Consider the following 24,761-nt stretch of genomic DNA (forward strand, 5'->3'; position numbering starts at 1 on the left):
CAATAAAGGAATATCTTATCTTATCTTATCTTATACAATCAAATATTTGCAGTTTCCTGCAGTCGCAGCACAAACTGACACAATACAAACTATCAGGAGCACAGCCACATAGCAGTGAGCAGACGTTTGTTACAATGCAGCGAGAGAGTCCAGGAAAGAATTTATTTCACCTGAAAGTTAAATGCTGATTGAATTTGGCCTTGTTCCACGGCCCTTATCTATGGAACAGGGTTAAAGTTACTTTGTAGAAGCTCCTTTAATACTACAAGCTCACACACCTATTTATGGGCACTTTCTCCCATTCTTCTTTGCAGAACCTCCAAACCGCACTAGCTTTGCAGTGTCCCACATCCAAGACACATTGTTTTAAAGTAAACTAGAATGTTGGTGTTACAGAGAGTTTGCAGCGCCTCATTGATCTGTCCAGTCTTTAACAGTCCAAACGCACACAAAAGTGATGAGCTACTGAACAACCACAGTTTCTCCAGTATTTCCCTGTGAAGAGCGAGCACTTAGACATGGTGTTCAAAAATATAGTGTTCCAACAGAATTCCCTCCAAACATGTGATTTTGTGGCCCTCCACTGAGATGTATCAGTTATAGCACAGTTTTCCTCTTGTTCTCATTTATTTGTGATATATCCAGTTGAATTGTTAAGATCAATAATACAGTAAAATAATGACTCCCCTGGAGAGTTCTGAATTGTATTTTTTAATCAAATTTAGTTCAAAGAGCTGGTGTTGTTTCTTTCAATTAATTAACCAGGAAGGTTGCAATAACTCCTTATTTGCAGTACCTCTAAAGCAGGGTGTCCAAACTTTGGCCCGGGGGCCAAATGCGGCCCTCTGACCTCCTGCTAAGTTGGTCCAAACAACAAAAAGTTTTGTTAAAGTTAAGTTACTTTTTATTGTAAAATCGGACAAATTCAAAAATGTTTATATTATACCAACCTAATATTAATGTTCCAAGTCTTATTAAAGGTGTGGAGGCATCGAAACAATGTCAACTGCCACATTCTGAATGCCTCACTTCATTGTCGGGTGTCTGCTCCGTATCAGTGACCTAAAGTACACAGTGCACAGATTCTACATAAGGATTCTCCACTCGGCCCAACCACATTACACTTTTTCTGTTCTTTCCCAAGTGTAAAGTTGGCAGTTACACACTGCTACTGTTTCTGTAAAAGAAATAAAAACATTTATATATTGCCTGCGTGTGCATTCAAAAGTACCAGTAAAAGTTTGTACCAGCAACCTTGCAGTCTGTGGGTGAACACTTTGCCCACTGCGCCCAAGAGTGCTTTCAAATACAATTCTATTGGTTGAATGCTGTTGGTTGTCTTGTCATAGTTCCCCTTTGTTCAGTTTTACTCCACATTCTTTTGGAGAATTCTTCAGTTCTCAGAATGTCCCTGACTTGGTTATTTTGGATAATTGGACAGACGTGTTAGTTCTGCCGGCGGCTGTTTTACCAAGAAACTTTGGAGTCATCCTCCAATGATATCATCATTTTATAAGCCAGAGAATGATTAGAATCACAGAAAGCTCAGGCACTGAGTTATGTTATATAAAAATGATGATATTAAAATGATGATTTCTATTTTCCAGAGGTAAATGATGACGTGGGATGTAAGGATCAAACCTCATGATACCGGGTTCTGGTCAGGAGCACCAGCCGGAGGACCAGAATGTGGCCACAAGTAAATGTTATACAATCTGTGTAGGCTGTTGTGTGTTTTTGCTGCTAAAAAAGGGATTCAGACATTGTCGCATGTCAAATTCCGTCATGATTGTGTTGATGTGACTTAAATTACCACAATTATATTTCAATTCATCCGAACCCCTTTAAATCTAAATGTACACTTCTTTCCCCTTTCAGGTGTGTGTAGCCCCGGTCCAAACGCTGTCCTGGGCCAGAGTCGCCCTGTGAATATATAGCAGTCTGAATATATCCTGACCCCCCCTCTCACCCCCCCAGCCCGCTCACTGCCCCTGCTCTTTAAAAACGCAGGAGGCCAGCGCAGAGGAGCATTGAGACGAGGACAGAGACGAGGACAGAGACGAGGACACAGACGAGGACACAGACGAGGACAGAGACGAGGACAGAGACGAGGACACAGACGAGGACACAGACGAGGACAGAGACGAGGACAGAGACGAGGACAGAGACGAGGACACAGACGAGGACACAGACGAGGACACAGACGAGGACAGAGACGAGGACAGAGACGAGGACACAGACGAGGACACAGACGAGGACACAGACGAGGACAGAGACAAGGACACAGACACACAGAAGGTAAGACTTACTTTAGCTTTGGCTGGAGCAGGAGAGACGCTGCTATAATATGATATATATTCACTCCATAAAAAAAGAGTGACTGTGAAATTCAACTATTTGCATGTCAAAAGTCACAGGATAATTATGATTGTGAGATTGTTTTGAAATCTTATTCACAGGAATATTATATTTTTAAGTTATTATGTATGTGGTTTGTTCAAGCTGTAATAAATTGTCTAATTTTAATTTCATCTCATAAAATTTCAATTTGACATCGTAAAAACACCAATGCGGTTAGATCTGCCTGATAATGTGCTGTTGTTGTTGTGTGTGAGAAAAGGTTCCACAATATGACTTTTACAGCATTGGATCGTCAGCTCTTGAGAACACGCACAGTTTTGTTGCCGTCGTAAGAAAAAGCAGCATAAATTATATTTCATGATTAGAATTTTCATAATGAGTGCCCAATAAGCATTATAGACGGTTATGTGATCACGAGCACTGTCAGCATTCTCTTACATGATAAATGCAATAATACTCTGTGGTATGACGAGCGCAGTGATAGTGACCGCTCCTCAGGCTCCTCAGGTAATGACCCGGTCGTCCAGTGCCTTTGGTTTAGGGCCCCAGTTTCATGGAACTTAATTGAGCCGCTCTTCTGAGGAAACGCTGCATTTAGTTGATTGTGTTAGATTTGAAGTCACATCATTCCCATTAAAAGCAAGGTATTTACGGCAGCGGGCCGTCTGTTTGTCACATTCCTGCAGCTAATGGGTCGGCTGTGGTACTCCATTAGTATCCACTGAGGCCGGCCTATGTGACTGTAGTGTCCTCCTCTCGTCTGTCTGGGTCCAGGACAGGTCATGCTGAAGCACACACAGATGTACACAACAGAAGAGTTGATGTGTTCTGTTCCTCTGATGCAGGAGTGTCATGGCTGAGCCGTACAACTGCACCAAGTGTCAGGAAAGCCTGTTTGGGCTCAAGTACATCCTAAAGGAGGAAAAGCCCTACTGCATCAAGTGCTACGAGGAGCTCTTCTCCAGTACCTGCGAGGTCTGCCAAGAGCTGATTGGTTGCACCAGCAAGGTAAGACTGCAATATCTCACTCTGTGGTGCCTGTGCTGTGAGTCTGACCTGGGTTCTGATGCAGGACCTGTCGTACAAAGATCGACACTGGCACAGCGAGTGTTTCCTCTGTACGAAGTGCAGCCGCTCTCTGGTGGAGAAGCCCTTTTCCACCAAAGACAAGCTGCTCATTTGCACCGACTGCTACAGTAATGAGTACTCAGCCAAGTGCCACGACTGCCTCAAGACCATCATGCCTGGTAAGAACAAGCAAATGCATAGTCCTTTTCCAGACACTTTAGGTTACATCAGAGGCACTGACAGTTCTGTCTGTGGCAGGCTCTAAAAAGATGGAGCACAAAGGCAACAGCTGGCATGAGAATTGCTTCAGTTGTAACCGCTGTCAGCAGCCCATCGGCACCAGGAGCTTTGTCCAGAAGGACACACACAACTACTGCCTGCCCTGCTACGAGAAGCAGTTTGCCATGCAGTGTGTACACTGCAAGAAGGTACAGCAATGTTCCAGCATGCATTAGAAATACACAAACACAGAGTACATAACATACATGCTCCACAGCCCATCACCACAGGAGGGGTGAACTACCGGGACCAGCCCTGGCATAAAGAGTGCTTTGTGTGCATCGGCTGTAAGCAGCAGCTGGCTGGACAGCGCTTCACATCCCGGGACGACTTCGCCTACTGTCTCGTCTGCTTCTGCAACCTGTTTGCCAAGAAGTGTGCCTACTGCACCACCCCCATCAGTGGTGAGTTCTGTTTGTGGGCACAAAGTGTCTTCTCAAGGCCTCTGTAGTCCTCTGTAGGTCTCTGTAGGTCTCTGTAGTCTTCTGTACCCCTCTGTAGTCCTCTACAGTCTTCTATAGTCCTCTGTAGTCCTCTGTACCCCTCTGTAGTCCTCTATAGTCTTCTATAGTCCTCTGTAGTCCTCTATAGTCCTCTGTAGTTCCCTTTAGTCCTCTGTACCCCTCTGTAGTCTTCTATAGTCCTCTGTAGTCCTCTGTAGTCTTCTATAGTCCTCTGTAGGCCTCTTCATTTCTCTGTAGTCTCTGTAGTCTCTGTAGTAGTCTGTAGGCCTCTGTAGTCCTCTGTACAGCACTGTAGTCCTCTGTGGGCCTCTGTACCCCTCTGTAGGCCTTTGTACCCCTCTGTAGTGCTCTGAAGTCCTCTGTAGTTCTCTGTAGTCCTATGTAGTCCTCTGTAGTCCCCTCTAGTCCCCTGTAGTCCTCTGTAGTCCCCTGTAGTCCTCTGTAGTCCCCTGTACCCCTCTGTAGTCTTCTGTACCCCTCTGTAGTCCTCTGTGGGCCTCTGTAGTCCTCTGTATCCCTCTGTAGTCCTCTGTACCCCTTTGTAGTCCTCTGTAGTCCTCTGTAGTCTTCTATAGTCCTCTGTAGTCCTCTGTAGTCTTCTATAGTCCTCTGTAGGCCTCTTCATTTCTCTGTAGTCTCTGTAGTCTCTGTAGTAGTCTGTAGGCCTCTGTAGTCCTCTGTACAGCACTGTGGGCCTCTGTACCCCTCTGTAGGCCTTTGTACCCCTCTGTAGTCCTCTGAAGTCCTCTGTAGTTCTCTGTAGTCCTATGTAGTCCTCTGTAGTCCCCTGTAGTCCTCTGTAGTCCCCTGTAGTCCTCTGTAGTCCCCTGTACCCCTCTGTAGTCCTCTGTACCCCTCTGTAGTCCCCTGTAGTCCTCTGTGGGCCTCTGTAGTCCTCTATACCCCTCTGTAGTCCTCTGTAGTCCTCTGTACCCCTCTGTAGTCCCCATGTAGTCCCCTGTAGTCCTCTGTACCCCTCTGTAGTCCTCTGTAGTCCCCTGTAGTCCTCTGTAGTCCCCTGTACCCCTCTGTAGTCTTCTGTACCCCTCTGTAGTCCTCTGTGGGCCTCTGTAGTCCTCTGTATCCCTCTGTAGTCCTCTGTAGTCCTCTGTACCCTTCTGTAGTCCTCTGTAGGCCTCTGTAGTCCTCTGTGGGCCTATGTAGTCCTCTGTACCCCTCTGTAGTCCTCTGTGGTCCTCTGTAGTCCTCTGTGGGCCTCTGTAGTCCTCTGTAGTCCTCTGTAGGCCTCTGTAGGCCTCTGTAGTCCTCTGTAGTCCTCTGTAGTCCTCTGTACCCCTCTGTAGTCCTCTGTAGGCCTCTGTAGTCCTCTGTAGTCCTCTGTACCCCTCTGTAGTCCTCTGTAGTCCTCTGTAGGCCTCTGTAGGCCTCTGTAGTCCTCTGTAGTCCTCTGTACCCCACTGTAGTCCTCTGTAGTCCTCTGTAGGCCTCTGTAGGCCTCTGTGGGCCTCTGTTGTCCTCTTGTGTGTCTCTTTGTCTCAGTAGAGTCATAAGTGCTGTGTCTTCTCTGTCTCACAGGTCTGGGGGGCAGTAAATACATCTCGTTCGAGCAGCGTCAGTGGCACAACGATTGCTTTAATTGCAAAAAGTGCAGCGTGTCCCTGGTGGGGCGGGGCTTCCTCACCTGTAAAGAGGACATCCTGTGTCCTGACTGTGGGCAGGACGTGTGAGGAGGTGTCTGGACCTCTGCACGCTCCCCCAAGACACATCTGACTGAGTTTGTGCATGAATTATCTTCAGTACAACCTGCATTTAAACACTAGGTTTGAAAAAATAAGCTATGAAATATTTAAAAAAAAGAAATGAAAAAATAAGCTATGAAACTAACTAAAGCATGATAAACATACTTATATTAACATGTTTACATGATATTATTTCCATATATATGGTGGTGTGATATTATTTATGTGGTATTATGGACTGTGTTTAAGTGTTTCAATACGTGCATAAATAAAGAGAAATACTAACAATAACTAGATAATGTGCATTGGCTGAAGCCATTGCGAGTGTCTGCGTTCTTGCGTAAAAGTACTACATGTGTGTAAGTAGTACTGCATGTGTGTAAGTAGTACTGCATGTGTGTAAGTAGTAGTACTGCATGTGTGTAAGTAGTAGTACTGCATGTGTGTAAGTAGTAGTACTGCATGTGTGTAAGTAGTAGTACTGCATGTGTGTAAGTAGTAGTACTGCATGTGTGTAAGTAGTAGTACTGCATGTGTGTAAGTAGTAGTACTGCATGTGTGTAAGTAGTAGTACTGCATGTGTGTAAGTAGTAGTACTGCATGTGTGTAAGTAGTACTGCTACATGTGTGTAAGTAGTACTGGTGGTACTACTACTACAGGTTGTCTTTTGGGGTGTTTTTATCATTTGAGTATGTATCCTTTAAAATGGAGCTAAAACGGTCTCCATCCATTCTCTTCATTGTTTTATACAAGCCTCCCCAGCACTGCCAAAGTTTTATTGATGATTTTACTGAGATGCTTTCAGTCGTATGCACAGACTTTGATGGTTTGGTCATTACAGGTGTTTTCAATGTGCATGTTGATAATATTTGTGACAGAAACGCTAAAGAGCTTGATGCTGTCCTTGAAACCTTCAGTCTTACTCAGCATGTGAGAGGCCCCACCCACAGCAAAGGACACACTCTAGATCTCATAATTACAAAGGGGGTAAATATTTTAAATGTTAATGTGATTGATGTTGCTCTGTCTGATCATTTCTGTGTCTTCTTTGACCTGTCTGTTTCTCCCAAACCTCCGGTTGGTCCTGCAGTTGTTCAGAGGAGACACATAAGTGATGGCACAGGTGCACTGTTTATGGAAATGATAAACTTTGAAAATGTCTCATGTTCTAATGTAAATGATTTGTTGAACTCTGTTACATCTAGTGTTTTGAATGTTCTGGACACCATCGCCCCTATAAAGGCTAAAATGGTTAAAAATAAGCAGAAGGCGCCGTGGAGAAATGATGATTCGGTCAGGGCACAGAAAAGGGAGTGCCGCAGGGCCGAACGGAAATGGCGCAAGTCAAAGCTCCAGGTTCAAAAAGAGATTTACAAAGAGAAGCTGAACATGTACAACCTAATCTTATGTAGAACTAGGGAAAGATATTTTTCTGAAATAATTGGAAGCTGCAGTAACAACTTGCGTGTCCTGTTGCCACAGTAAACAGATTAACAAACCCTCCAGCTCAGCTGCCGTTAGAACTCATTTCCACATCCAAGTGTAATGAGTTTGCATTATTCTTTAATGACAAAGTTCAGGGCATTAAAAATGCTATAAATCCCACATTGCAAAAAATTACCCTAAAACCACCAAGACACTTAGAGCTAACTCACTTTGCACCAGTAACTGACAAAACTGTCCATGAGATCATCACCAGTCTGAGTTCATCTACATGCTGCCTCGATGTGTTACCCACCAAATTTCTAAAGTCTGTGCTGAACAGTTTGTTAGCACCATTCACTCACATAGTTAACATGTCGCTTCAATCTGGAACATTCCCAATGTCTTTGAAAACTGCGGTCATAAAGCCTCTCCTAAAGAAGAGCAGTCTTGATGCCGCAGTACTGAGTCATTACCGGCCCATCTCTAATCTGCCATTTTGGGGCAAAGTCCTTGAAAAGGTTGTTTACCAACAGCTCACAGATTTCCTCTTAATAAACAACTCATTTGATGTTTTTCAGTCAGGTTTTAGACCGCATCACAGCATTGAGACTGCTCTTGTCAAGGTGACAAATGACATCCGCCTGAACACTGACACGGGCAAAGCCTCAGTCTTAATTCTGTTAGATCTGAGTGCTGCTTTTGACACTGTCGATCATGGGATCCTCTTACAGAGACTAGAGGACTGGGTGGGCATCACTGGCACTGCCCTAAACTGGTTAAGGTCCTATCTGGAAGACAGGAAGTACTTTGTTGAAATTGGTAGCTGTGTCTCAGACCACATGACCCTGACCTGTGGAGTGCCCCAAGGGTCAGTCCTGGGTCCCCTTCTGTTCAATCTCTACATGCTGCCGTTGGGTCAGTTGATACGCAGTGAAAATGTGTCCTATCACAATTATGCAGACGACACTCAGATCTATGTTTCACTATCGGCAGGTGACTATGGACCAGTAGATTCACTCTGTCACTGCATCCAACAGATCAGTTTGTGGATGCAAAACAACTTTCTCCAGCTGAACTCAGACAAGACTGAAATAATCGTTTTTGGCCCACAGAAACAAAGAGAAAGTGTTAGCGGTCACCTCCAGAGTCTCGCTCTAAAACCTACAAACCAAATTAGAAATCTGGGGGTAATAATGGACTCAGACTTGAACTTTAATAGCCACGTCAAATCAATAACATCAGCAGCTTTTTACCATCTAAAAAACATTGCCAAAATCAAAAATATAGTGTCAAAACCAGATTTAGAGAGACTTATCCATGCGTTTGTCTCCAGTAGATTAGACTACTGTAACGGCCTGCTCATTGGTCTCTCCAAACGAGCTGTAAAACAGCTGCAGTACATCCAGAACGCTGCTGCTCGGGTCCTGACTAGAACCAGGAAGTATGATCACATTAGTCCTGTTCTCAGGTCTCTGCACTGGCTCCCTGTGGCTCAGAGAATAGACTTTAAAGCAGCTCTGCTTGTGTACAAGTCTCTCCATGGCCTAGCACCAAAGTACATCTTGGATATGTTAGTGCCATATGAACCATCTCGGACTCTGAGGACCTCAGGGACCGGCCTCCTGCTGGTGCCCAGAGTCAGGACTAAACATGGACCGGCCTCCTGCTGGTGCCAGAGTCAGGACTAAACATGGGGAATCTGCATTTCAGTTTTATGCAGCTAAAATCTGGAACAGTCTTCCTGAAGACGTGAGACAGGTTCTACTCTGACAATGTTCAAATCTAAGCTAAAAACAGTTTTGTTTAGCTGCGCATATGACTGAAAGGATTTTTTCTTTGCACTCTTCTCTTTTGTTTGTGATTTTATTAGTTTAGACAATCAGTTGGATTGATCATTTTTAATTTAGTTAATTTTATTGTATTTCTGTAATTTCTTTGTGATTTGAATGCATTTTTCCTGCTGTGTGAAGCACTTTGAATTGCCTTGTGTATGAAATGTGCTCTACAAATAAACTTGCCTTGCCTTGCCTTACTCAAGACAAAAAGTCTGATTTAATTGACAACAAATGACATTGAAGCTGTGCTAGCGGCGATGATGGCTCCGCCTCCCGCACATCTATGTTTTCTGCTGCGTTTTGCGTCAGACCAACGACGCTCAGTAATTCACAGTTGATGATTGCGTAGTTTGCGACTCAAATAGTTGTTTTCCCTGACAAATTGCAAGATGGTGCTGAACGCAGACCTGAGCAGGGAGAAAGAGAGAGAGCCTGGGTGACCCGGCTGTACGCCCTCCTCCCTGTGCCTCCGTCACCAAGCAAGTGTCAGCAGGACTGATGAGACCAGAGGTGGAGAGTTTTATAACATAGAGCCACAACCTGTTGCATCCGGTCGATGTCCTTATGCTCTTAATTACACGATGAGGTTGAACTTACAAGGCGCTGGATCGGTCTGTGTGTTCTTAGGAAAGAGCCCAATGGTCATTTGTCATGTGACGTGTCAGAATCTGTATCACACGGATTGTTCTAATGTCCATTGTAAATAACTTGGTTTTGTGCTCTGGGATGCAACCACTTCTCCCTTCAGTTATCTTAGAGCATGGAGAGCCCTTGGAGTCAGTCATGAGGTTCTTATCAAATACTGGCCTATAGCAACAGCACAATTCAAATACAAACAGATTGTTTGAAAGGTCCTGACAAAATGTTCAAATCAGGAATGAATCAATTGCCTTAAACCCACGTGTGGCTGTTAATTATCTGACCATTCAGCATTAGCCGTTAGCAGCATTAGCCGTTAGCAGCATTAACCGTTAGCAGCATTAACCGTTAGCAGCATTAGCCGTTAGCAGCATTAGCCGTTAGCAGCATTAGCCATTGAAATTAGCCCTCAAAAAACACAATTTAATAATTTTGGCTCGTACTTCAAATGCCCACATTTAGAGTCTTTGCTTTAAATAATGATGGTGTAAAAGTGGCTAACAAAGTGAAAGTGTAGATTCCTGATGTTGGAGTGAGACTCTAGAGTCTAGAGGATGTTCAGGGTCACTAGACTCTAGACTAGAGGATGTTCAGGGTCACTAGACTCTAGACTAGAGGATGTTCAGGGTCACTAGACTCTTGAGTCTAGAGGATGTTCAGGGTCACTAGACTCTAGACTAGAGGATGTTCAGGGTCACTAGACTCTAGAGTCTAGAGGATGTTCAGGGTCACTAGACTCTAGAGTCTAGAGGATGTTCAGGGTCACTAGACTCTAGAGGATGTTCAGGGTCACTAGAGTCTAGAGGATGTTCAGGGTCACTAGACTCTAGAGTCTAGAGGATGTTCAGGGTCACTAGACTCTCGAGTCTAGAGGATGTTCAGGGTCACTAGAGTCTAGAGGATGTTCAGGGTCACTAGAGTCTAGAGGATGTTCAGGGTCACTAGACTCTAGAGTCTAGAGGATGTTCAGGGTCACTAGACTAGAGTCTAGAGGATGTTCAGGGTCACTAGACTCTAGACTAGAGGATGTTCAGGGTCACTAGACTCTAGAGTCTAAAGGATGTTCAGGGTCACTAGACTCTAGACTAGAGGATGTTCAGGGTCACTAGACTCTAGAGTCTAGAGGATGTTCAGGGTCACTAGACTCTAGAGTCTAGAGGATGTTCAGGGTCACTAGAGTCTAGAGGATGTTCAGGGTCACTAGACTCTAGACTCTAGAGGATGTTCAGGGTCACTAGACTCTAGAGTCTAGAGGATGTTCAGGGTCACTAGACTCTAGAGGATGTTCAGGGTCACTAGACTCTTGAGTCTAGAGGATGTTTAGGGTCACTAGACTCTAGACTAGAGGATGTTCAGGGTCACTAGACTCTAGAGTCTAGAGGATGTTCAGGGTCACTAGACTCTAGAGTCTAGAGGATGTTCAGGGTCACTAGAGTCTAGAGGATGTTCAGGGTCACTAGAGTCTAGAGGATGTTCAGGGTCACTAGACTCTAGAGTCTAGAGGATGTTCAGGGTCACTAGACTCTCGAGTCTAGAGGATGTTCAGGGTCACTAGACTCTCGAGTCTAGAGGATGTTCAGGGTCACTAGAGTCTAGAGGATGTTCAGGGTCACTAGAGTCTAGAGGATGTTCAGGGTCACTAGACTCTAGAGTCTAGAGGATGTTCAGGGTCACTAGACTCTAGAGTCTAGAGGATGTTCAGGGTCACTAGACTCTAGACTAGAGGATGTTCAGGGTCACTAGACTCTAGAGTCTAAAGGATGTTCAGGGTCACTAGAGTCTAGAGGATGTTCAGGGTCACTAGACTCTAGAGTCTAGAGGATGTTCAGGGTCACTAGAGTCTAGAGGATGTTCAGGGTCACTAGACTCTAGACTCTAGAGGATGTTCAGGGTCACTAGACTCTAGAGTCTAGAGGATGTTCAGGGTCACTAGACTCTAGAGGATGTTCAGGGTCACTAGACTCTAGACTCTAGAGGATGTTCAGGGTCACTAGACTCTAGAGTCTAGAGGATGTTCAGGGTCACTAGACTCTAGAGGATGTTCAGGGTCACTAGACTCTAGACTCTAGAGGATGTTCAGGGTCACTAGACTCTAGAGTCTAGAGGATGTTCAGGGTCACTAGACTAGACGCTAGTGACCCTGAACATCCTCTTTTACATGTCACTGGTGAGAAGAGCAGATCAATCACACATTCATTTGTTGTGATGGAACGTTGGATTTGACGTAGCTCCGGTTAACATCGGCCTGAGACAGAATGATGAATGTCTATGTGGGGCCGCGACCTCCTGGTCTCTGAAGATATGGCAGTGCCTGAAATGTTCCACAATATGGCATTAAACTTATATCTAGCTTGTATTTATTCAATACTGTGCTGCTAAAAAATACCTAGAACAAGACAATTCTTACTGTGAGTGGCTTGCCTCTCAACAGACCTGACCTGTAACTTGGCCTGGTGGTGCTTGTTTCCATCGAGATATATCATTTTAAAGCTGTATTGTTGAACATAAAGTCTAAGTAATTAGATCTCCATAAAGAGAAGGAGAACTATATGAACTATACATATGATGAGCATTTGGTTGAGTCTGTGACTTTGCAGCTCAGTATATGAATATGTGGTATTATAAACGACAGACAGTGAGTATTGAGATCATAATAATAATAATTGTGTTTTTGTGAAAATAAAAGGAGGAATAATAAAAGTGTGAAGGGCTGTGACAGTGATAGCAGCCCTCCTCTTCCTCTGGATTTGTGATTTAAATCATGTGACTGCATTTTTACTCAACATATTTGGACCTTTTTAATCAAGAATTGTTTTGGATATTGCTGTGCCCAAAGGAACCACTAGAGGCCAGTGTTCAGTGTTTGTTCTGATTAATTTTAAACCAGGAATTAAATACTCAAAAGGTCAACATCACAAGCATTATTAGATCCTATCGAAAGAAATTACAAATTTATTGGATGAAAAATTGCACTTAATTAGAATATTCCTCGATCTTCAGAAAGCATTTGATTCCATTAATCATGACATCCTAATGACAAAGTTGTAAAGATTTGGGATCGGGGGTAAGTCAGGAGTTACTTGACTGATAAGAAACAATTTGTAAAACTGTAAAACAAAACAAAAATTGTTCTTCATGTTTGGACATTTCTTGTGGTGTCCCACAGGGAAATGTGTTGGGTCCCAAATTATTTATTCTTGATATAAATTATTTAAGTCAAGTCAAGTCTCAAAGGTGCTTGGATTAGTTTAATTTGCTGATTGGCAGTAATCTGCATTAATTGGTGCAAAAAATAAATATGGAACTGAAAATATGGTTTGATAGAAACATAATTTCATAAGATTTGGGGGAAACAAAGTTCATAGAGTTTTTGGAATGGGAGAAATACCGGTTATGCTAAAATAGATTTTAATTTGAATGAGAAAAAATAGTAATAAACTGAAATGTTTAGGTGTCCCACATGAGTCATGTTCAGAGTCAAGTCTCCAGAAGCATGTTATAAATAGGATGAAGCAGCTTCTAAATTTGAAAGCCTCACGTACACTATATTGTTCACTAGTTTTAAGTGCGAGGTGACAATTAGAATACAGACACTTTTCATCTTGTAATAAAAAATACATATATAATAGATCAATGGCCTACGTCTATGTCCAGTTATTTAGAGGAATTGTCTTTCTTCTTCTTTCTAAGTGATTTGTCACATAATCTGTAGTTGGCCAGTGGAGGGCAGCAAAGCACCGGCCGCGCGCCACCTGCCAGAAACCAAGAAGAAGAAACAGAAGAAGAAAAAGAAGAAGACGGCTGAAGAATCGAGGAATTGAGGAGACAGGACCAAGCCCCCGGAAGCCAAGATGGCCGCCATTGAAACCTATGGAGCTGCTCATTGGCGCATGGTTCCAAAAAAGTTTTTTAGTTCCGCATTACTTCCTGAACAGTGGTATATCTCCTCCCACTTTTGTGACGTCATCGCCGTGAGGCTTTGGCGTCGGGAGCGCGCACGTCACAGCAGCGTGAACGACTGAGAACACGGACTTTTGGAATGATTCGGCTTGAAATATTCTGTTTACGTAACGTATAATGATGAATTGTTATATCCATCTATAAATATACATGTATCATGTTGTAAAGCTCTGATATTTAAGAGAATTATAAAGAAGTGTTAAGATAAAAAGTCTGGTTTAATGACAATGAATTACATTTAGAGGTGTAATAATGTCCTCATCATTTTCTGTAGTTTTTGGTTTGAGTATTTATTTTGTTATTAACTTTTCAGTTATTTATTTACATAATATAATTTGGCCAATATGCATTTTTTTAATCAGATGAGAAGAAATATAAAATATAATCATCGATTCTGTTACATAATTGAGTTAAGCAGTATTTAATTATATTCAGTTTCCTTTTGTGTCGTTTTTTTTTATCATGTCAATCTTTAATAAATACAAAACACATTTGTTTATTAATGTATTTAATACAAATAATGAACATGAATGAACTTGTTCAATAAATGCAAATCTGATTATAACTACAAATGATAAATTGATTTTAGCCAGTTTTAGTTGAGTTTTAAAGCTCCAATGAGTTTTAAAGCAACAATGTGGGAGTCCCTTATTAAGGGGTTTTGGAGTCTGTGTAATGTTCATTATTATTATCATCATTAATATAATCAGAAAAGGTTTATTCCATTGTCAAAGAACAGAATTCACAAACAGTGGAACTTGCTTTGGTGATTCAGTGCAACATAAAAATATTAACAATGATAAAACAACCTGTATAAGTCAAATAGAACAAACTGAATAAAATAAGATATTCCTTTATTGTCCACACATGAGGAAATTTTGTTGTTGCAACACAGTAGATCCAGAGGAAAAGGACAGATAACTTATAGGAAGTTTAAAAAACACTCTTAATAGATCGATCTTAATAGAAGAACTCTTATAAACAAAAACTCCTATAGACAGAACCTCTCATACCTTAATAAGGAATGGAGGGGGAAATAAAGATAAAATAAAAACAGCGTAAGACAAAATAATACTAATAATAATGGTAAAATAAACACTCTTTTTACATCAGTTATATGCACATGAATGTGACATTATTGCGTTAAATACTGAATATCTCAGTATTTAACAAGACTTTGTTTCCATGGCTACGCAGTCTTCTGTACCTCAGTAACTGCACCGTTCAGCTCCATCGTATGACTGAGACAAACAGAACATGTCACAGCTTTAGATTATACAAGTCATATAACATACACTTCATATGTTTAGATTATACAAGTCATAGAACATACACTTCACATGTTTGTCCTGAAGCTGCTTCACAGACACATGTGACACATCAGTGGCTCTTTTGAAGAACAATTATCATTTAGTTTTTTTGGTCATAACAAAACAGACATTTTATAAATTCAAAATACTGATTCTACACTGTTTACTTTTAGTCGAGGCAGAAGTTATTATTAAAATACCTTTTGCTTTGGAGTCGTCAGGAGTTTACTTGAGATGACTGTGTCTGCAGTGACCTGCAGTGACCTGTAGTGACCTGTAGTGACCTGTAGTGACCTGCAGTGACCTGCAGTGACCTGTAGTGACCTGCAGTGACCTGCAGTGACCTGCAGTGACCTGCAGTGACCTGTAGTGACCTGCAGTGACCTGTAGAGCTCTGGACAGCACAGACAGACCAAACTCACTGGTCAGCACTCTGAAGATGAGAAAGATACTCATTAGAACATTGATATATTCTGCACATTTAACAGAGAAAAGCTGGAATATGTTATTGACAGATTTACATTTCGCTCTGTAACACAAAAGTTCCTCTTTTCACATTATTTTTTAAAGCTAGAACCAAAAGTCATTTATTTATGCATAAGTTTAAACCTTAGAAGTTAGAACATAACTCGCATGTTTGCTAAATCTCTACATATTCCATGGAAGTAAATCCATGACATTCCTATAGAAAACAAGCGTGTGCTTTATTTAAACACAGCACACTTCATTATTAAATATGTAATAAAACCTCAAATGTCGTCTCAGCCCCTGTAAGTACAGGACTGTCACTTTTAAACACCTTTACATTTACCTTTACATTTATATATGTAAGATATGACCCATTATAGCAGGTTATATTTGAATTATTGGTAGTTTTTTATAGCACATAATACAAACATCACTTTATTTCTCTAGTTTTCCTTGATCTGTGCATAACCTCTTGTCTAATAGAACATTTAGTAAGAGAAATAATTTGTTATTTATTTGCAGAAGCACGAGCCATCGTGACGTGTTGTTGCATCTTTGTGTAGCTAAACTTTAGCTTACGTTAGCTCGTGTTAGCTTGTGTTAGCTCGTGTTAACTTGTGTTAACTGTGTAATCGTTGTTTTACACTTCATATGGAACGATGTGTGAAACGTGAGGAATGACATACAAACACAACTTACTTGTATCGTTGGTCTCGTCTGGTCACATTCTTCTGCTTGTGTTTAGTTTCCGTCACGTGTTCTCCCGAGGCTCGTTCATGAGGGTCACGTGCGCGCTCGGTGCGCGTACACCGTTCACCGGGAGGTTAAATTGTATTTTTTAAGTATTTTAGAAACAGTTGAAGAGTGAAATTCCTTCTATTTTATTTTTAGACTAAAAACAATTTAGCATGTTTGGTAATTTTAGAGGCCGAACTCCTGAAATGGTCCGACCAAAAGGCTGCATTCTGCGAAGTGGCCACTACTCAATTTGGAGCCAGAGGCAGAGGGGGCGTGGCCTATCCAGATATTATAATACATCCATGGACAGGACCAGGACAGGAGAGGAAAGGAAGCGAGGACCGAGGGCGGAGAGTTGAGACGATCTCCCTCAGCGGAAGTGAGCAGCAGGTGCCACCGGAAGTGAGTGTGTTCCGCCCCTCTGAATGAGAAGAGCCGCGCCAGCTCCAGACCAGCTCCAAAGCGCTCATCTGTCCACGATCCGTCCTCTTCACAGCGGCTGAACCACTCTCTGTAAGTACCTCCGGGCCGCCATCTAAGACAGAAACATGCAATAAAGCAACACGTGCAGTTTGAGGCCTTCTAAAGATGCTTTGTGGAGCTAGCGAGGCGGCTAGCCCGTTAGCTCGGCTTTGTTATTTCAATGACTGCGTGAAAAGAACGAACTGTTGAGTCTCTGAAGAATGTTTATCCTGCAAGACAAGCGCGTTGACGGTCTACGTGGGAAACGGTGTGCGCATTAGGACTAAAGGCCGGGATGTGATTTTAGCTGGCTCATAGCGGATGGACGTGACGCTCCCAGTGGCCGCAGGTGGAAGTGACGCGTGAAGGGAGCGGCGCGCGCGCTAAAGTCCACTCCAGTCCAGAAGAGAGGACATCTACGATCATCTGACCGGCTGTGACAATGGAACGTTCAGTTATGTCCTGGATTAGCACCCTTTACTAACACATGTCTAAATGTATAAAGTGTTTCTGTATTGCACGTGAACAGAGGCCTCTGCACCGTCACTCCCCTGGGAACCTTCATTTTGGGTCTGGTTTACAACATAAGAGTTTGCTCTAAAGTTTATAAAGATAGAGCAGGTTTTTAAAGTGCAGTACAAAGTATTACTACTGTAAACTGTTTCAACTGGAAGGCTGAGGGCCGCATTTGGCCCTCAGGCCTTGTCTAAACTCACTTTTATTGCTATTGTTCAGATGACAACATTCCATCAGCGTAATGTTTAATAGAACTGTAATAACGTGTTCGTGACAGAAATGATAACGTTCTCAATGTGTTTCTATAAAGAGAATGTGACGCTTTTGACCTGTGTAATATCTTAAACACCTGCTCCATACTGCGCCAAATATTGAACAAATGACAGAAACCGTCAGCAAAAAAATAATTAAATAAAACATTTAGTTTGTAAAAGTTTACTAACAATCTGTATTTTTAATTGTAGGATAAACTAGATCTGACTTTGTCTCCTCAGAAGTGTGTGAAAATGAGCACTGCCGTCCCCAACCACAGGCGGGTCAAACCTGGAGGTGAGTCCTGGACACACTGAGGGTCAAACACTCGCTTAAATGACCAGCTGTTTTTAAAAATCTCAAAGAATGTCTGAATAGAATTAAAGTAAATTGTCCACATTTGCACATAGAAACCTTATTATAAGTACATTGCGGCTGGAGACCGACTCGTCCGTGTAACTGTGATCATGTGTGTTCTTGTAGCCATAAAGCCCGGGGCGCTGCCCAGCGGAGTGACCGGTCCCAATTCCCAGATCCCCGGCTTGTCCCAGGCCTCCGACACCTCCCCGACGGAGCGCATCAGCTGCCGACGGGTGGGAATCTTCGAGAGCGACTCAGACTACGTGAAACTGGCCAAGCAGGGCGGACACAAAGGTACGACGGGTCATTTGTGATTAGGGATGCAGAGCTAAACCCACGTTCAGGTTCAAGTCCGGATTCGAATCCAGAGGTTTAGGTTCAGGTCCGGACCTAATGAGTCCGGCTGAACTCATGCCATTTTTGCATAATGTTATAACAGCATAACACAAGACACTTGGCTCAATTAAGTTGAAGACACATGAACAAGGACGACTGTCAAACACAAGGCTTAACTGCAGACTGAAATAAACTCAATTGATCTGGTTTATTCACTGTTTTTAACAGAAGTTACAACTTACAAATCACAAGCTACTAGCTGCTAACACACATTCATGTGTTTTACAAGAGGAACAAGAGCATGTTGAGTATTGGTTTTGGAGCAGCTGTTTCAGCTGATACTGTTTGTCAAGTGTATTACTGGTTTGACTGGGCTGTTCCCACACCTGAAGTTTAATGCTTTAGCTACATTTCCACTCTTTAATTTTGCAGATCCATTGGCATCAAAGTCATGTAAAAACCTTCAAAAACTAGCATAACAGTCAACTAGAACCACTATAAATCAATCAACTTAGCAGTATCAAAAATAGAATATGAAAATATTTTACACTACACACAATACATCATATTAACAGCATTAAACACCAGACCATATTTAACAACTGTAGAATACAAATACTATTACAAAATATAAGCTCCAATTAATGAATCCAGCAATTAAACAATATTACTTTGACTTAGTATTTACCTAGATGTATAAATATGTATATTGCACATTAACCCACTGAAATAAATGCTATATCACAACACACCACAACAGTTATTTTATTCATATTGTAGCGACCCTAGTCTCTAGTGCGCGTGCGCGGTCTCTGGGGCGGAGCTAAGAGTGGGCTCAGGTGACGAGGTGGTTTTTGATGTTCATGTTCCATCACCGTGGTTACGGCCAACAGTAACCAACTCTGTTCAAGAAATAAAGTGACAACTTGTGAGCACTAAACCAGCATTACTGACCTGAGCGAGAAGTTACAATATTTACACCCAAAGCACAACCCGCTCCTTTAACAAGCGTCAAACTAACTCACGGAGCGGCACAAGCGGCGGCTTCAAACGCTTCAATTAAGCCAGCGATCATCCCGAATGTTCGTTCTCTCGCGTCTTTAAACTCATTGCGCCGCTGAGTCCAGAACCGAATCACTGGGGTTTCGGTTTTTTTGGACCTGAACTGAAACGTTTTTACAGATCTGTCCGTCGCAGCGATACACGTCCCTATTTGTGCTTAAAAAAGGTTCATCCTTTTCATAAACGTTCCGTGATGAAGTCGAATCTGTTTTGCCCCAGAACAAATGTGCTGTAAAGACCGCATCGTCTGAAGTTCAAGAGCTTCTACTCCCGCACTGTTAGCATGCTAATGTTTGTTAGCTTTATCGCGCTGGCCTCTGAAAGTCGTGAAAAGTGTTTATGAAGATTTCACGCTGAATAATTAGAATGTATTAGACACAGCGCCTTTACGTGAGTGAGGGCTTTAACTGTATGAAGGAGTCCATCTGCTTATGGGCAGTTTAACACACTCTTTTGGCTCAGGTCTGCTCAGCCATGACGTTGTCGATGACGACGCTCCCAGGAAGACCTACTCTCCAGCCTACTTCTTCGGCGATGAGACCAAAAGGTAAATCTGAACGCCGTGGTGTTGTTCTTCTGCAGTGTGCATGTCGTGTCCTGTCTTGTAACGCAAAAGACAAGGGAAGCATGTCCGTGGAGAAGCCCCACCCAGCAGGAGTGAAGCCCCGCCCAGCAGGAGTGAAGCCCCGCCCAGCAGGAGTGAAGCCCCGCCCAGCAGGAGTGGCGCCCGCTGTTCTGGAGCTCTGGCTGAACTGAGTGGTTTTGTGCTTGCAGTGGAAGTAACGGCAGCTCTCCCGACGACCAGCCAAAGGAAAAGCGGGCCCTCGCGGCCCCTTTTGGCACTGATAGTGAGGTGCACTGGGACAAGGAGTCTGATAGTTTTACTGGTAATCAGAAGGTGAATGGACCCGACTCCATTTTGAATCCCATCACCTTTTCATTTCAGTCATCCGTCACTTTTGTAGTTTTGACCATTCGTTTCATTCGTTGCGTTTGTTGCGTTTGTTTCACTCGTTCACAGGTTTTGTGTTGTTTTCTGGACGTTTCACTGACCAGACTGCATCAAACTCATTTTGTCATCTTTTTCATGGCATATTTTGCGTTTTCTCCATTGAGCCCCATGTTTTCCACCCGTGAGGAGCAGAGCCTGTCCTCATGTGTCCTCTCTCTGTTCCAGGCGTCTCCTGACGGTGCCGTCCAGCAGATGGAGGCCATGTCCATAACCCACAAGTACAAGAGAACGTGAGGCCTACGACATAAAATGACTTGAATTCATAATATTCAGCAAATTTGAGTAGTTTTGATGATGCCTTGCACTTGGACTGTGCTTTACAGGCGTGTTACACTCTAGACATCACTCACTCACTGATCAAGCTACTGTAGCCACAGATGCCCTGAGACAGAGCGAAGCGGCCAGTCTGAGCCATCGGTCCCTCTGACCAACACCAATCACTGTCGTATAACCGCTGCACTCGTGAGCATTTCCCCTGGAAAACATTTAGAAAATCACATTTCCAACTGTAGAAACAAAGGCTTTTGTTTCGTTCGGTCCATGAGAAGTGTTGCAGCTGCTGAATAAAAGCCACTGCACCAAATTTACAATGAAACAATACGTTGTCCATATACGGGCCGCAGCAGGGGCCAATAAGCCGCAGGGGCCAATAAGCCGCAGGGGCCAATAAGCCGCAGGGGCCAATAAGCCGCAGGGGCCCACGTAATGACATGAGATATTTATACAGGTCGTCTTCTGACCCTGCAGCAGGTCATGTGACTCACTGTGAATGAGAGAGATTGTAGTAAAACACATTCTTTTCAAGCTTAACATGCAAAGAACACATCTGAGCCCTACTGTCCCTTACAGGTCCCTACTGTCCACTACTGTCCCCTACAGGTCCCTACTGTCCCCTACAGGTCCCTACTGTCTCCTACAGGTCCCTACTGTCTCCTACAGGTCCCTACTGTCTCCTACAGGTCCCTACTGTCCCCTACAGGTCCCCTACTGTCCCTTACAGGTCCCTACTGTCCACTACTGTCCCCTACAGGTCCCTACTGTCCCCTACAGGTCCCTACTGTCTCCTACAGGTCCCTACTGTCTCCTACAGGTCCCTACTGTCTCCTACAGGTCCCTACTGTCCCCTACAGGTCCCCTACTGTCCCCTACAGGTCCCTATTCTTCCCTACTGTCCCCTCTCTTGATGACTCTGTCTTCACTTCTGGTTCATCTTCTCCTGAGCTCGTACTTAGACTCATTTCTCTGTGACTATGAGTCTGATTGTAATAAAACACACACTGTCCACTGTCCACTCACATCGTCTTCTACAGTGTGTCAAATGCTTGCTCTTCCTGTTAGAGTGCCCCCCAGTGGCCATTAGCCAGTCAAATCTATAAATGAACCGCGCCGTCGTAATGACTGTCGTAAAACACACGCGCTCGACACGCACCACAAACACACACGTCAAACACACCCCGCGCGACACACACACGCACGCATGATGCTGGATGCTGCTGCGACCGGGAGCATCAGACTGTACACAGCCCCTCACCGCACATGCACTTAAAGGCTTGATTCACACTGCAGAGTACGAGGCCCAGTGGTTCAATGGTGAACTGGGACCTGAGCCTGGTGAACTGGGACCTGAGCCTGGTGAACTGGGACCTGAGCCTGGTGAACTGGGACCTGAGCCTGGTGAACTGGGACGCAGACAAACTCTCTGGTTTAATTGGACCGACTGAAAGCTCTTGACACAATCACAAGCTCTGCATTTCCTTATTCCAGTCAAACACGCTCAGACATCATCATTTTTAATGTTTAGTCTCTTGTAGTGGACACAGTTTGACCAGTGCTAACAACACTGACCACGTTCATCCTCATCGTGCAGACGGACTGTACACCATCTGTTCAAGTCAAATAATCTAGTCTTTCTAACACGTAACTCAAGACTACTCTTATCTGGTCAATCTTGTGAAAGAAGTCATTTTATCCGGCGTGGCATAAGAGTCTGACCCCTGACCCTTGTGTCCTGCTCAGGTCTTATGAGAAGAAGGCCCCTCCGGTCAGCATGTCCAAACTGCTGAGTCATGGTTACGTAGAGGAGAAGAAGAAGTCCCTGGACGACGACACTTCAAGTGCGTGTGTGCGTGTGTGTGTGTGTGTCACTTTATTTAATCAACCGTCTCTGACCTTATGCAGAGACAGAATGGGACGCAAAGTATCAACTCCCCTCGTTACACATTTAAAACTATAATGTTTTTTAAACGCACACAACATTCTACCATTGTTAAAATTGTGGCTAATGATTATTTTACTCGTCAGCTAATCAACTATTACTTTTATGGTGTATATTTTTTAACAAAGAACGACAGCAAATCCAACTCGAGCGTTTAAAGTGACAGTGAGGTGCTTTCACTCATCACACATGTAGGGGGCGCTCTTGAGAGCTGCTTTCACACATGTAGGGGGCGCTCTTGAGAGCTGCTTTCACTCATCACACATGTAGGGGGCGCTCTTGAGAGCTGCTTTCACTCATCACACATGTAGGGGGCGCTCTTGAGAGCTGCTTTCACTCATCACACATGTAGGGGGCGCTCTTGAGAGCTGCTTTCACTCATCACACATGTAGGGGGCGCTCTTGAGAGCTGCTTTCACTCATCACACAACCTGCATGTTTCAGGTGTGACCTCAGAGATGACCAGCACCCTGGCCACAGACGACGTGGGCGTGGACGACCTGGAGTGAAGCCGCCGCCCCTTTCCCCTGGGGTCGCGCTAAACGTCCATCAATCGCACCCCACGTTCACCACCTGCTGACCATCTGCTGACCGTCCAGTTCACGCCGCAGTCCTTCCCTCTATTTATTTGCTTGTAAACAAGAGAAAGGTCATATTCTTGTTTTTTGGCTGTTCTCGTGCTTCTGACCTGAAAACATGTTGTGCACTCTCGATTTGAGCGACTCCTCCAGGGGACGACGGGCTCCGCTCTTTGGGGGCCCTGCTTGTATGAAGATCGAGGGTGTGAAAAGTATTAGTGTGTTTAAGTGATGTGTGATAATATTCTAATATCCTTTGTTTGTTTGTGGGGCAGTTGGTGCTGCATGGATACGAGCGGGTTCACGGGGCCACTCTCCCACACGGGGCCACTCTCCCACACGGGGCCACTCTCCCACACGGGGCCACTCTCCCACACGGGGCCACTCTCCCACGCGTGTCGGGAGCTAAATCAGAGCTTGGCATCAACACTTCAGACTAGACTTGAGTTACGTTTTCACTTTCCATCCGCTCTCGTCATAAACAGGGGCCGTACCAGGTTTTTAACACTCAAAGCGTTAAAAACAGATCATTTAAAGGGTTTGCTGCGTTCCAAACGAGTTCCTTTCATCCAGACGAGTCACGACCGTTAGAAGTGCAGACAGAACGCAGCAGGAGCTGCTTTTACATTTTTATACTGGACTATTTTTATTTCTACATGTAAACATCTGGTACAGTCCCTTTAATGCAGGGTTAGGGTTATGATTGACAGGAGTTCATGTCACGCTCTGATCAGAAACGACACGTGTGAGACGCATTTGCAATGTCTTTATTTGTGACTATGGTGCTGATTTTAATAATACTGTAACTTTTTCTCTAAACATGCTATGCCAGAGTTCAAACGAGTTACACTGTTGCCACAGCCAAACGTAACAATATTTTACTAGTTTAGTGTATGAATTATGAAAATATGTGGAAGATAAGAATGATTATTTTTAGTTACATTTGTTGCAAAACCACTAGCCTTTAAAATTGTGTTGCTGAAGTAATCGACGGTGCCAAAAGTCTTCATGCCTATTCCCCCTGCGTGGGGGCCCCCTGCGTCCCACCACACGGGGCAGACGAGTGTGTACTTGGTGCTGTGCTTTGTTTGCAATGTGCTGAGGAGGAATATACAGCTCTGTGTCCGTCAATAAAGGCATGTGCATGTGTCCACCGTCTGGTCATTTAACATGAAGAGCTGTGGTCATGAGACAGAGGGTCCACCACACAGAGGATCCACCACACACGGGGTCCCACCACACAGAGGGTCCCACCACACAGAGGGTCCACCACAGAGGGTCCACACCACAGAGGGTCCACCCCACAGAGGGTCCACCACACAGAGGGTCCACCACAGAGGGTCCACCACACAGAGGGTCCACCACACAGAGGGTCCACCACACAGAGGGTCCACCACAGAGGGTCCACCACACAGAGGGTCCACCACAGAGGGTCCACCACAGAGGGTCCACCACACAGAGGGTCCACCACACAGAGGATCCACCACAGCGTCCACCACAGAGGTTCCACCACACAGAGGGTCCACCACACAGAGGATCCACCACAGAGGGTCCACCACACAGAGGCTCCACCACACAGAGGATCTACCACAGAGGGTCCACCACACAGAGGATCCACCACAGAGGGTCCACCACAGAGGGTCCACCACACAGAGGATCCACCACACAGAGGATCCACCACAGAGGATCCACCACAGAGGGTCCACCACAGAGGGTCCAC

At 44.1% G+C, this 24,761-nt stretch overlaps 2 protein-coding genes and 1 long non-coding RNA gene across 4 annotated transcripts; 2 read left to right on the plus strand and 1 right to left on the minus strand.

Moving 5' to 3' along the window:
* The first annotated feature begins 2,264 nt into the window (after positions 1-2,264).
* LOC140362436 (four and a half LIM domains protein 2-like) lies at positions 2,265-6,154 on the plus strand. Its single transcript, XM_072448545.1, has 6 exons — positions 2,265-2,298; positions 3,207-3,369; positions 3,434-3,608; positions 3,688-3,857; positions 3,926-4,112; positions 5,709-6,154. The coding sequence occupies exons 2-6, from the start codon at positions 3,214-3,216 to the stop codon at positions 5,858-5,860; spliced, it is 840 nt and encodes a 279-aa protein (XP_072304646.1). The 5' UTR covers positions 2,265-2,298; positions 3,207-3,213; the 3' UTR covers positions 5,861-6,154.
* An 8,152-nt stretch (positions 6,155-14,306) lies between these two features.
* LOC140365555 (uncharacterized) lies at positions 14,307-16,293 on the minus strand. Its single transcript, XR_011927834.1, has 4 exons — positions 16,210-16,293; positions 15,243-15,475; positions 15,066-15,121; positions 14,307-14,973 (listed from the first exon to the last, which is right to left on the minus strand). It is a non-coding gene; the product is annotated as an uncharacterized lncRNA (long non-coding RNA).
* A 322-nt stretch (positions 16,294-16,615) lies between these two features.
* Positions 16,616-24,190, plus strand: cunh7orf57 (chromosome unknown C7orf57 homolog). Of its 2 annotated transcripts, none has more exons than XM_072448553.1 (8): positions 16,616-16,761; positions 17,721-17,775; positions 17,962-18,132; positions 19,699-19,783; positions 20,011-20,134; positions 20,414-20,478; positions 22,265-22,362; positions 22,908-24,190. In XM_072448553.1, exons 2-8 carry the CDS (start codon positions 17,733-17,735, stop codon positions 22,970-22,972), a joined length of 651 nt encoding a protein of 216 aa, XP_072304654.1. In that variant the 5' UTR covers positions 16,616-16,761; positions 17,721-17,732; the 3' UTR covers positions 22,973-24,190. The 2 variants fall into 2 exon arrangements, with proteins under 2 accessions (XP_072304654.1, XP_072304661.1); XM_072448560.1 differs by having other exon boundaries at positions 20,414-20,466.
* The last annotated feature ends 571 nt before the right edge of the window (positions 24,191-24,761 follow it).

Source organism: Eucyclogobius newberryi, unplaced genomic scaffold, assembly GCF_026437365.1.
Source record: "Eucyclogobius newberryi isolate DKJ021-1_F unplaced genomic scaffold, fEucNew1.0.hap1 SCAF_1, whole genome shotgun sequence".
NCBI classification, from domain to species: Eukaryota; Metazoa; Chordata; class Actinopteri; order Gobiiformes; family Gobiidae; genus Eucyclogobius; species Eucyclogobius newberryi.

Bases quoted from the DNA above. Each gene is read 5' to 3' on its own strand.
- LOC140362436 (XM_072448545.1), top strand. From the start codon at position 3,214: ATGGCTGAGCCGTACAACTGCACCAAGTGTCAGGAAAGCCTGTTTGGG. The intron at 3,370-3,433 runs GTAAGACTGCAA...GTTCTGATGCAG, and splicing joins TGATTGGTTGCACCAGCAAG to GACCTGTCGTACAAAGATCG. The intron at 3,609-3,687 runs GTAAGAACAAGC...TGTCTGTGGCAG, and splicing joins CCTCAAGACCATCATGCCTG to GCTCTAAAAAGATGGAGCAC.
- cunh7orf57 (XM_072448553.1), top strand. From the start codon at position 17,733: ATGAGCACTGCCGTCCCCAACCACAGGCGGGTCAAACCTGGAG. The intron at 18,133-19,698 runs GTACGACGGGTC...CTTTTGGCTCAG, and splicing joins CAAGCAGGGCGGACACAAAG to GTCTGCTCAGCCATGACGTT. The intron at 20,135-20,413 runs GTGAATGGACCC...TCTCTGTTCCAG, and splicing joins GTTTTACTGGTAATCAGAAG to GCGTCTCCTGACGGTGCCGT.